At 37.4% G+C, this 12,492-nt stretch overlaps 1 protein-coding gene across 2 annotated transcripts in view; it reads right to left on the bottom strand.

Annotated features, from left to right (window-relative positions):
- Nucleotides 1–524: 524 nt before the first annotated feature.
- The window catches only part of BTAF1 (B-TFIID TATA-box binding protein associated factor 1), a 113,480-nt gene continuing 101,512 nt past the window's right edge, over nt 525–12,492 (bottom strand). For both annotated transcript variants that reach the window (XM_066238421.1, XM_066238422.1), the window contains 6 exons: nt 11,295–11,420; nt 8,997–9,149; nt 6,722–6,933; nt 4,360–4,519; nt 3,853–4,023; nt 525–2,063 (listed from right to left, as the gene is read on the bottom strand). In XM_066238421.1, the coding sequence (XP_066094518.1) occupies nt 1,920–2,063; nt 3,853–4,023; nt 4,360–4,519; nt 6,722–6,933; nt 8,997–9,149; nt 11,295–11,420 (966 nt within the window). In that variant the 3' untranslated portion in view covers nt 525–1,919. The remainder of the gene's footprint in view (nt 2,064–3,852; nt 4,024–4,359; nt 4,520–6,721; nt 6,934–8,996; nt 9,150–11,294; nt 11,421–12,492) is intronic.

The raw sequence follows: 12,492 nt of genomic DNA, 5'->3' as shown, positions 1-12,492 counted from the left end.
CTCCACCCCTCCCCCTCTCCTTCCTCTCTGTCTCTCTCTTCCCCTCCCACAGCCAAGGCTCCATTGGAGCAAGGTTGGCCCAGGTGCTGGGGATGGCTCTGTGGCCTCTGCCTCAGGCGCTAGAATGGCTCTGGTTGCAACAGAGTGACACCCCAGATGGGCAGAGCATCACCCCCTGGTGGGCGTGCTGGGTGGATCCCGGTCGGGCGCATGCGGGAGTCTGTCTGACTGCCTTCCTGTTTCCAACTTCAGGGAAAAAAAAAAAAAAAAAATTCCACTCAGGTTTACTGACTCTGCACCCAGAGCTATATACAATGAATGTTCTATATGAAGTCAAGAGTTTAGTTTCCTTTTAGTCTTTTACAATTTGAATGTAAATCCTAACCAATGATACAATAAACGATTTAATTAGTAAGAAAAAAAGGTATTGAGCTTTTTAGAACCTTTATGAGCTAATCATGTTAATCTTTTGCTCTTTCTAGTGATTATTTTGTACACATAACACACAGTTGCATATATTTTGGTTTCAATCTTATTTATTCTCTTGTGGAATGCTAGGTTTAATGTTACAGTATGATTGTTGAGGCTACTGAAATGTGACAAATGTCCATGTCTATATGCTGCAGAACAGTATCACTAATAACTTTAAACAGAACAGTTTCTTTTACACTGAGGTCTGATGGTTTTTAATCGATGCCTATGTTATGGCTAGCCACAAACCGTGGGGATGTTATTACCTGTACATGTATATACAAATATCTCATACATATATATGCACACAAGCATGTATTAATTTGTTTGAAATTTATAAAATTATATACATACACATATAGACGCACATCTATATACATATACCCACCCTTACCACTGAGCTCACTTTTCTAACACTGATCAGCTTCAGGCCCAGTTATTATTGCTGCTCAGTATAACTACATGATTTTAGTGCTGATACTAAGCACCTTTTCGAATGCAGGACAGGTGTATGTCTGTGATATAGATATGTGTTTTTATGCATGTTTGTATATATAAAGGATTTCTCCCTTTTATGCTTCAGTCATGCATTACTTCAATAAACAGTCTATTCACCATTGGTTCTAGATTTCTAAGCAGTGTAAAATCTACTTCTGGAAAACTGTATATGTTCATAGTTACAAAAAATATATTATATATATATATGATTGAAACCTATTGCATACATATGTTCTCTGAATCTGGCTATATCCTAGCCATTAGATAAATTAAAAAAAAAACAAACACCCTCTTAATAGGATGTTATTTTGATAGCCTTAAATAGACCATTACCTGTATTTAGAATAATTGATAATATTTTAAAAGTTGACAAAATGATGTTAAAGACTTGAAAAACACTATGCATCTGCATTAAATATATAAAGGTTTCCACCAGAAGCATAGTTCAATTCATTGTCTAAGATTTTCATGTTCTAAGAGTGACCAATATCATAGTCATTATTCTTAAAATTATGGCTCATTAAGGCTTAGTACAAAAAAAGCCCTATTTTTAATCATTTATAAAAACAAGTTCTATTTAAAAGGAAAAATGTACATGAACACTAGAGTACTCATGGATATTTATCCTGTACAAAATGACTATGTAAAGACAGGAGGCTCGTTCCCAGTAAGAACCCCTCATGGTAGCACATGTAAACCTGGTTTGGTTCCTCTGCAGCTATTCAGCATGTAAAATTTAAACCATTTCACATTAACATTTAAATTTAATACAGTGCAAATATTTGAGAATAACTTGTTCCGCCCAGTGAAACAAGAATCAGCGTTATGCTGAATATTCTTCAGATCTATTTACACATTGAGCTAAAAGTTCACTATAAACTTTGAAATTTGCTGAATATCAGCAGAAATGTAACTGAACTAGCAGCAATCGCATTAACAGTATTTGATAGTTACTTGAGAGAATGCATAAAATTTTCCAGGCTGTACTCTGAGTCATATTGCTCTTGATCCCAAAGATCACTCAGGTTTTCAAGAACGGATTTCATACTTGCTTTTCCAGATGTAGAGGTGTCAGCTTTTTCTGCTTTTCCATCCTTAAGAAAAATTGGCAGAAAGATGAAATAAAAAATTAACTTCAAAAATTACATTTTGCTTTAAACTATCATACTTGATTCTAACATTGCATTTATTCCACAGAGTTAAATACTTCAAGTGATAGTAAGTTCATCTCATAAGATAGCTTATTCTGTTTTCCCCCAGGCCTAATAATTTATCGTTTTAAGCTTTTTATTTGGGAAGAATTTCAAGATTATAGAATTATAAGAATATTACAAAGAACTCATTGTTAACTGTGTTACACTGGTTTTGTCATTCTCTCTCCCCTATATATAGATATATGTATGAGCCAGATATAGTTTATAAATGCTATGTGCCCCTTTACCTCTAGAGAAAAATAAGCATATATTCTTAAGAACAAGGACATTCTCTTACATAACCAAAGTACAAAAATCAAATTAAGAAAATTTGGCCCTGGCCAGTTGGCTCAGTGGTACAGCGTCAGCCCAGAGTGTGAATGTCTGGGTTTGATGTCCAGTCAGGGCACACAGGAGAAGTGACCATATGCTTCTCTGCCCCTCCCCCTCTTCCTTGTCTATCTCTCTCTTTCCTCTCCCACAGCCATGGCTCGATTGGAGCAAGTTGGCCCCAGGTGCTGAGGATGGCTCCATGGCCTGACCTCAGGTGCTAAAATAGCTTGGTTGCCAAGCAATGGAGCAACAGCCCCAGATAGGCAGAGCCAGGTGGATCCTGGTTGGGGCACATGCAGGAGTCTGTCTCTCTGCCTCCCCACTTCTTACTTAAAAAAAAAAAATACAAATTGCTATATAAAAATAGTCTTGATTCAAATTTTAGTTCTTGCTTCCCTGGAACATCCCTGAGCCCAGTTTTCTTTGCTAAAAGTCACACATAAGAATATTCTTACAATAGAATAAAAGCTATTTGAAGGCAGCAATCTGTGTTTCTTTGAGCCTTCTTTTTCTTAGGTTACATATATCTAGTTTTTCCAACCTTACCTTATATGACATGATTGAAGAACCTTCCTCCATTCTGGCCATCTCTTGGGGACTTACTAGTTTGTTATTGTTTAAAATATAGCACCCAGAACCAGACATAATATTCTAACAGTGGCTGAACACACACAGTACAGTGGAACTTACTTTCTCTCAAATTTGGACATTATAATTCTGTTATTACATTTAATTACATTACCTAAGGCCAATTCTCACATTAATTTATACTGGGTGTGCAGCTGATTTTCTGAACCTATGAAGTACTTTAAATCAAACTCTATTAGAGTGATAATATTTCCAAATGGTACATCCTTTGATAATAGATTATCTGCTATATTAGGTTCTGTCACCTACAATACTAAGAATGGTTACTATTTATTGAGAGTCTATACTAGATAACCTTTCTTAATGCTTACATATATTAACTTCATAACCGTGTAGTAAGACAGGCATTGTTACTCTCCTGAGAGTATAGGTGCCTGAAGAAGTTCACTTGCCTAAGGTCACCAGTTAATAGGAGGCAGGGCAAGAAACACAGACCTAGGTCTTGCTGACTCCAGTGACAGATGTCTTTTAACAGCAAAGAACTAAGGAAAGAAATCTTGGGGCAAGACATTGGAGATAATCAGAGTGTCAAAACTTCAAACACCCCTAGAATCCTGAAGAGTTTTATCTGGATGTCAAAAATTCCCAAAAAATGTTTAGTTGATACTTAAATGAGTGCTTTTTGCTACTCCCTTCAATACTTCCACCAAGCAGCTCTGGAAAGTCTGTGCATGCACTAAGGATAGAGCAAATTGTGTAAGTTCTTTACCTTATCAAGCGTAAACAGATCAAGAAGTTGATCTGTCCCCATACTCTGCAAACTAGAGTTCTCTTGGCTAATAACTGTATTCGCTATGTTCATCTTGAATTTCTGCAAACCCATTATTTTCTCCTCCAACGTTCCTCTGGTTATCAATCGGTACACGTTAACCACACGTTTCTGAATGAGAGAAAGACGTTAAGCAACTACAGCACAAATAAATTAGCAAGGCTCACCAGGTTAAGGGGCTTGCATACTTAACTACTATCTGATTATGATTGGGTTTTCTTAATCTGGCTCCATTAGCTTAAAATATTTGCAGAGAATCATAGAATATTAGGAATGGACAGTGTCCTAGTTTTCTTAACCCATGCCACCTCATTTAATGCATGAGGAAGTGGTGCCACAGAATTAAGTGACTTGCCTAAGGTCAGACATTTGTTAATATCAGAGTAGGAATGTAAAGTGATTCCTGTCTTTTCTGAGGAGATTAATACCTGTGTGCAGTGACTTTACCTGCCCAATGCGATGCGCCCGGTCCATGGCTTGTAGATCACGCATAGGATTCCAGTCATGCTCCACAAATACCACTGTGTCAGCGCCTGTTAAGTTAAGCCCCAGGCCACCAACGTGAGTTGTAAGTAAGAGAACATCTATGGATGGATCATTGTTGAACCTAAAAATATATTTAAAAATTAGTACATTTCTCTAAGGTACCTATATAACAGAAATTAGACTACTTAATAAAAATTAAAGAACACAAATGAGAACACTTCTTTACAAATCTAAAATATAAATATTTCTGTGACCAACTGAAAATTTTAATAAATATAGGGTGGGGTAAAAGTAGGTTTACAGTTGTTTGTATGGAAAATATAAGAAAAAACTTTCACATACAACTGTAAAGCTACTTTTGCTACCCTGTATATAAGATCTACAGTAATAGAATGTATTCTAGAACATGTCAAAAATTTATTTATTTATTTATTATTTTTCTGAAGCTGGAAACGGGGAGAGACAGACAGACTCCTGCATACGCCCGACCGGGATCCACCCGGCACGCCCACCAGGGGGTGATGTTCTGCCGCGACCAGAGCCACTCTAGCGCCTGGGGCAGAGGCCAAGGAGCCATCCCCAGCGCCCGGGCCGTCTTTGCTCCAATGGAGCCTTGGCTGCGGGAGGGGAAGAGAGAGACAGAGAGGAAGGAGGGGGTGGGGTGGAGAAGCAAATGGGTGCTTCTCCTATGTGCCCTGGCCGCGAATCGAACCCGGGTCCCCCACACGCTAGGCCGACACTCTACCGCTGAGCCAACCGGCCAGGGCCTCAAAAATTTTGCAAAAAGAAATAAGTCCAACTGGACTATAATTCAGAGTATCAAATAAAGGCTAAGTTGCAAAAATGTAATTAAGCACTAAGTATAATTAGGACAAAACTAAGAACTTTTTTTTTTTTTTTTTTAATAGAGACAGAGAGTGAGTCAGAGAGAGGGATAGACAGGGACAGACAGACAGGAATGGAGAGAGATGAGAAGCATCAATCATTAGTTTTTCATTGCGCGTTGCAACACCTTAGTTGTTCATTGATTGCTTTCTCATATGTGCCTTGACCGCGGGCCTTCAGCAGACCGAGTAACACCTTGCTGGAGCCAGTGACCTTGGGCTCAAGCTGGTGGAATTTTTGCTCAAACCAGAGGAGCCCGTGCTCAAGCTGGCAACCTCGGGGTCTCGAACCTGGGTCCTCTGCATCCCAGTCCGACGCACTATCCACTGCGCCACCGCCTGATCAGGCAAAACTAAGAACTTTTAATGTATTGAGAGAGAAGAGGACATTGAGGGGAAAAGATCAGTCAGGGAAGGCAGAGATAAAGTTGCTGAGAGTTGCTGCTACTGTACTAGTCCTAGAAGATACTGGCAAAGGACATCTAACAGCTTCTAGGAAAAAGAAAAACTAACATTACCAAGCTACCATTTATTACATCTCACCAGAGGGCAAGCAGTGGGCTTTTTACTTTATATGCATTATGTTACTTAATTGTTACAACAGCTCTATAAGGATATTATCACTGTCCTTTTAGAGGGACTCAAGCTCTACGGATAATCAATATACCCAAGAGAACAAGGCCTGAATAAAGCAGAGGCAGGAGTCCAACCTGGGTCTGCCTTCAAAACCCATTCATGAGTCTCCAACTACATTATGTCTAACAATCTCTTGAGGGTGCTTGTTAAAAATACTCACTCTTGAAGTTAGCTAGTCTGATATAGAACCTAGGAATCTGTGTCTAGAAATCTGTGACTTTCTAAACAGAGGGTGCAGGCCACATGTAATAAACAATGTACTTACTGATTCTGCTTCCTAGCTGGGCCAGCTTTCAGTTTGTTCTGACCTCAGCCAAACCACTTGTTTGCTTCCTCCCACCACAACTCCCCACAGAAAGGTGAGGTGGAATGTACTACAGTTACCTCTATTTTTTTTTTGATGCCTTAAATTTCTTTCATACCCTTCAAAGTGCTATCCTAATATAGTGACACTTTTTTTTTTTTTTTTTTTTTTTTATTGATTTTTTTAATTGATTTTTAGAGAGAGGGGAGAGAGAGAGAAGGGGGAGGAGCAGGAAGCATCAACTCCCATATGTGCCTTGACCAGGCAAGCCCAGGGTTTCGAACCGGCAACCTCAGTGTTCCAGGTCGACGCTTTATCCCACTGCGCCACCACAGGTCAGGCCTAATATAGTGACACTTTTTAAAAACTAAACAGTCTATTCAATTATATTTCTATCATTCTATATTTTTAAAGAAAATATTTCATGAGGGAAACCTTTATGTATGTAACAGTACAGTGAGTACAGCCTCGATTTATAAGAGTTTTAGAGGCCACTTACCGTGAAACAATGGAATGCCTCTGACCAGGAGGTATGCTTCCATCTAATCTCAAATAAGTGACAGAGGGTAAGTGAGGTTTGAGAAGATCATGTTCTACTATGTCAAGCATGCTTTTAAGCTGACAGAAGATCAGGATCCTGTGCTGGGCCACAACAGACTCTGTGCCACTCTCTGAAGTGCTGCCATTTCCCAAACCACAGTCCAATAGCAACTGAAAAAAGAATGAAATTTGTTATACAGGTGTTCAATAGAAGTAGGCAACCAATAGTTTTTCAAGCAATACCTTGTATAAATGGTTTCTAGGTTATTATAGTTATATACCTATAGTGACCCAAATTATAAATGATACTCAAAATTTGGTCTGACTGACATAAAATACAGTAAAACTGTGATGCCCTCATTTTGGGCATTAATTCAATGCTTTAATTCTACCAAGATCATAATAGCTTTATATACTGGCAACTAATTCATACAGGTTTGCAGTGAACTTGCCATCAAATCAAACTCAACTTTACCCTATATAAAATGTTTGCCAAGTCTGACAGAATCTATATTTACCTATGTTTTCTTTTACAATTGACTCTGCATCACCATTAAATGTCACCTAGAGTTTCAGTTCATTATTCTACTCTAATGAATTTTTAAATTCTAGCTCCAGCAATACTTCTGGCACAATTACCTGCTAATAAACAAACATTCTTCTTCTGCCAGATTTTTAAAAGGCAAATAAGATTTCTCCTTTACCTCAGAGAACCGACATATTTTAAATAAAATAAAGCAGGCTAATTATCTCCCAAGACAGAACCTTTACTCTCAATAGCTGAAAAGAAGAGGGCAAATGGGAAAGAAGGGTTCTAGAAAAGCCCTCCATCGGTATAGCCAGAAATAATCTGGGCCTAAAGTGCAGAGTTACTAAAGTTCTTAATTCCAGACATTTCACAGTAATAAGAGATACTCTCAAGTAAGAGATTAGTTTAAGTATAACTGTAGGTAAAAAAGTAATGTACAAAAACATAAACTAAGAATGATTTAAAGACTACAGTATAATTATAGATTAAATTCAATTTTTATTTGAAAATAGATCCATGCTGACACATATTGTAATCAAACCGTTGAAAGACAAAGAGAATCTTATAAGCAGCAAAAGCAAAGTGACTCATCATGTAAAAGGGATCCTCAGTAAGATTACCACCTGATTTCTCATCAGAAACCATGGAGGACATTGTCGAGAAAGTGAAAGACAATATACAGAATGAGAGTATTGGCAAATCATATCTGTCCTAAAACTCAACCAAAAGAATAAAAGTCCAATTAAAAATTATCCAAAACAGGTATTTCTCCAAAGATATAGAAAAATCCAACAAACACATGAAAAGATGTTCAACATCATTGGTCATAACAAATCAACAATGAGATGCCAATTCATGCTACTGGGATGACTATAATAAAAAAAATAACTGTTGAGGAGGATGTGGAGAAATTGTATCCGTGGCACACTGTTAGTGGGAATGTAAATGGTGCAGCCACAATGGAAAAACAGTTTGGCAGCTTCTGAAAAAGTTAAACATAGAATTGCTGTGCGATCCAGCCAGCAATTCCACTCCTAGGTCTATATCCAAAAGAACTGAAGAGGAAACACAAACAAATACTTATAAGCCAGTGTTCACTGCAGCATTATTCACAATAGCCAAAGGTTGAAACAACTCAAGTATCACATCAACACATGACTGGATAAAGAAAATGTGGTATATACATGATAACAGTAATGAGGAATATTATTCAGCCATAAAAATGAAGTACAAATACATAACATGAATGAACCATGAAAATAAATGAAATAAGCCTGTCACAAAAGGACAAACATTATGAGTCTACTTAATGAAATATTTAGAACACGCAAATCATACAGACAGAAAGTACATTAGAGGTTACCCAGTGTTGGGGGAAAAGAAGAACAGGAAGTTATTGCTCAATGAGTTCAGAGTTTCTGTTTGGGTAATAGAAAAATTTCATAAATAAATAGTGGTGACAGTTATACAACAGTGAATGCAAATAATGCCACAGAATTATACACTTAAAAATGATTAAAATGGCATATATTATGCTATATATATATATTTTACCACAAATTTTTAAAAAGCTGTATCAAAAATTTAACAAATCAAATCAAGAAATAAAGTGGTAAATGTATATCAGTAACCTATTAGAAATACAAATTTACCTAGTTTATAGAGCAGGAATGTTCAACACATATCTAACACTTAAAAGACTTACTTGTTTCAAAGCTGAGAGTTTAGGGGCATGTTGAATATCATGAAGAGAAGAGTTCTGAGCTGCCAATTTTTCAGTAGTACTCTTGAACTCTGGATGTTGAGGTGTTAAGACTAATGCTGGATGGTTGCACAGTTTACGTAAGTACTGTAATGCCTTTAAAGAGGAAAAAAGTATGTATGAGTCCACTTCACATGCCACAAGTCCTTGTTGTATCTCAGTATCTTTTCCTCCTCTATTCTCTGTCTAGAATGCCTTTCTGCCTCTTCTGACTACGGATACTCATTCTTTCAAGAACCAGTTCAAGTATCTCATCTGTGATGGCTTCATCTGTGTTTCGTGTGCAGTTTGTATTTATTTTAAAAATTATTCTTCATTTTAGAGAGAGAAAGGAAGGGGAAGGAGAGAGAAGCATTTGTGATTCCACTTAGTTGTGCATTCACTGGTATAGCTCACAGACTGAGCTAACTGGCTGGAGCAGTTTGACAGCATTTATAACTTTGTATATATTGTATAGATTGTACTGTTTATTGTCTGTATCACTCACTAGACAATGAGCTTCTCATACAGAGAGTTTTATTCATTAGCTCCTAGAGCTAAATCTTTTCCACTCAAAGTGCCTGATAAAGCTTACAGATACTTCTGGACCAGGCATGACTTCCCTAGAGAAGGGTTACTCAAACATCAGTGGGTATAAGACTTTCTTGAGGACCTAATAAATCTGCAAATCTTTCCCTCTATATACTGTTGTGGTTCAGGTCTGTGACAGAGGGTGGGAAGCTAGATGTTTATTTCAAGTAGTTGTGTTTGAGAATCAGAACTCTGCAGTGTTTTTCAACCTCCAGTCTGCAGACCGATCTGCCAGAAACTTTGTGCCAGTCACGAAAGAGTTAACCACCCTGATGTATGAAGATTATAGACCCAATGATCTTAGTCAAATTCGCTTATGCTCAGTGATTTCTGCTTTAGCAGTCCTTGAAATAATTCTTTGATTTTCACTGGTCCCCAAGTGTGGCAAGGTTGAAAACCATTGCTCTACAGGATCTCTTCTTTCTTTTCTGATTCAGCCACACGCTTTCTCTCTTGCTTTTTATTCGGATTATGATTTGCATCTCTCCCTTGGCACACAGATCTGTATTAGTCAACTCCACTGACGAGGCTTAAAAGACTCTGGGAGAGGTATTAAGTCTTTACAACCATCTTTTTCCTCTTCTATCTTTAAAAATGCTACAGTATATAATTTACTGGTGGCAAGGAGATTTGGAAGGTTTTCCATAAATAGTGGAATATTTCAAAAAGGAAAAAAGTAGACACTTTCTGTGTCTTTTTTCATCACTGGCTACACACACTCGAGTATAAGAGGCAGCATGCCTCGGACCTCTGTCATTTTTATATCCTCTGTCCAGAACTGCTTCTCCTACGTTTCTGCCATGCCTCAATCCTTTAGGTCTGCTAAAAATGTCACTTTCTCAGTTTGGCCATCCCTGATCCCTCAATTAAAAAATCACAACCTATCCTGACTCCTATACTTTATAATCTCATACTCTGCTTTATTTTCTTACATAATATGTATTTTACTTATTTTTCATATCTGGAAGAAAGGGAGTCTGTTTTGTCCACTGCTATAATTGATTGATCCCTGAGCTTAGAAAAATTACTGCCTTGTGTGAAGTATTCCAACATTTTTTGAATGGAAAGCAAAACACTTTCTATTCCAAAACCCTTTTCATATAAACATACATTGCATTTTTATATTATTAATCACTAATTAACTATGAATATGAAAATAAATTGGTACTTTTACCTATTTTTAGGAATATACACAGTACTGAAAAAACTTAGCACTGACTCAGCATGTGGATATCCCAGGTTCGATTCCTGGTAAGGGCACACAGGAGAAGCAACTACCTACTTCTTCATCCTTCCCCCTTTTCTTCCTTCCTCTCTCTATCTCTCTCTCTCTCCCTCTCCCACAGCTATGGCTCGATTGGCTTGAGCAAGATGGCCTTGGGCATTAAGGATGGCTCCATGGCCTCCATGTCAGGCACTTAAAAAAAAAGGCTACCTCTGCAAAGGAGCAAAGGCCCCAGATGGGCAGAGCATCACCCCCTAGTAGGCTTGCCAGGTGGATCCTGGTCAGGGCACATGCAGGAATCTGTCTGTCTGCCTCCCCTCCACTCACTAAAAATAAATTAATTAATTAATTAAAAAAAACTTAAACCTATATTTCAGTGTTCATTATAAAATCTGCTGCACTGAAGAATTTTAAGTGACATTCAAAGAGTAGACTGTAAGTTATACCTGGAATACATGGCCTGTAGCTTTAAGTTTTGGTTTTTCAGTTTCTTCAGAAAGTGCAGCTGAAGAAACTGTTTCATCGATATCACACTTGGCGCGAGACTTAGCAAAATCCTCATAGAGTTGAACCTGTAAAATTTCCCCAGAAAAGAAGTATATTTATTTTCAATTGTTAAAAAAATATCCAGCAATGGTCAATAAGAGCAGTAATTTAATAAAAATAAATTATGATACCTATACTTCACTACTAATTACAGCTAATCCATTGCATCTTGGTCAATTCTTTTAAAATTACTTTTAGAAAACAAATATAACACATTAAGTTTCGCTGCTGAAATATTAAAAACTAGTCAAATAGTTTTTCGCACTTTGTTCAGAAGAGAAATATAACGCCACTAACAGAGAACCTGAACTCCTGCAACTCAATGCGAAAATCTCCCGTAAGTGAAGTTACACTATCAAGACTCCATAGGTTCACTCCAAGACTACCTTTTAAATGATATTGCTGCCCAAAGGGAACTCCTATCAAGTGTAAAGTACTACCTTGGGGCCTGGGCTCTGCTTGTACATGCTAACACAATGCAAAAGGGAAGAAAAGCTAGAGTGCTAAGTACCAGAAGTCAGAGTATGAAAACCTATGGAAGTTAAATAAGGGCAAATGTCACTTCCCTCCCTCCAGACTACTTAAATGTATTTCATGTTGATGTTTTAACTTCATCACTAGTGTATCACCATGGCCTTTTTTCCACATGGCACCTTTTCTTTATTGTACTTTAAAAAGCCTTCATCACATTGCTCATACAATATTCCTTTCTAGAAATATTAATACTTTTTTACAAATAAGAAATGGAGGCCCAGAGAGATAATATATTGGTCAAAGAACTGTGAGCAGCTAAATTCAAGATGTACAGATAAATACAGCTTCACTGTCAATACACTGGAGGGGAAAGAAGGTAAGTTTGTAGGGTGTGTCTATATATCTTTCTTATATTCATTTGATCACCTCATACTGTTGAAATGGACTGATGAGTAGTGACCTGAACAAAACTCTGTAAGGGATAGTTTCCCCTTACAAAATACTACACAAGGAAAGGCATACAATAAATTCCTTTGATAATGGTCTCTATGTACAAAATCAGAATTATGCAGAAGCCAAAATTTATTTCAAAAATTTACAGGCAGTGCGCCTGACCAGGCAGTG

This window comes from Saccopteryx bilineata, chromosome 7 (assembly GCF_036850765.1).
Source record: "Saccopteryx bilineata isolate mSacBil1 chromosome 7, mSacBil1_pri_phased_curated, whole genome shotgun sequence".
Classification (NCBI taxonomy): domain Eukaryota; kingdom Metazoa; phylum Chordata; class Mammalia; order Chiroptera; family Emballonuridae; genus Saccopteryx; species Saccopteryx bilineata.
This window is presented reverse-complemented; position numbering and strand designations above follow the sequence as displayed.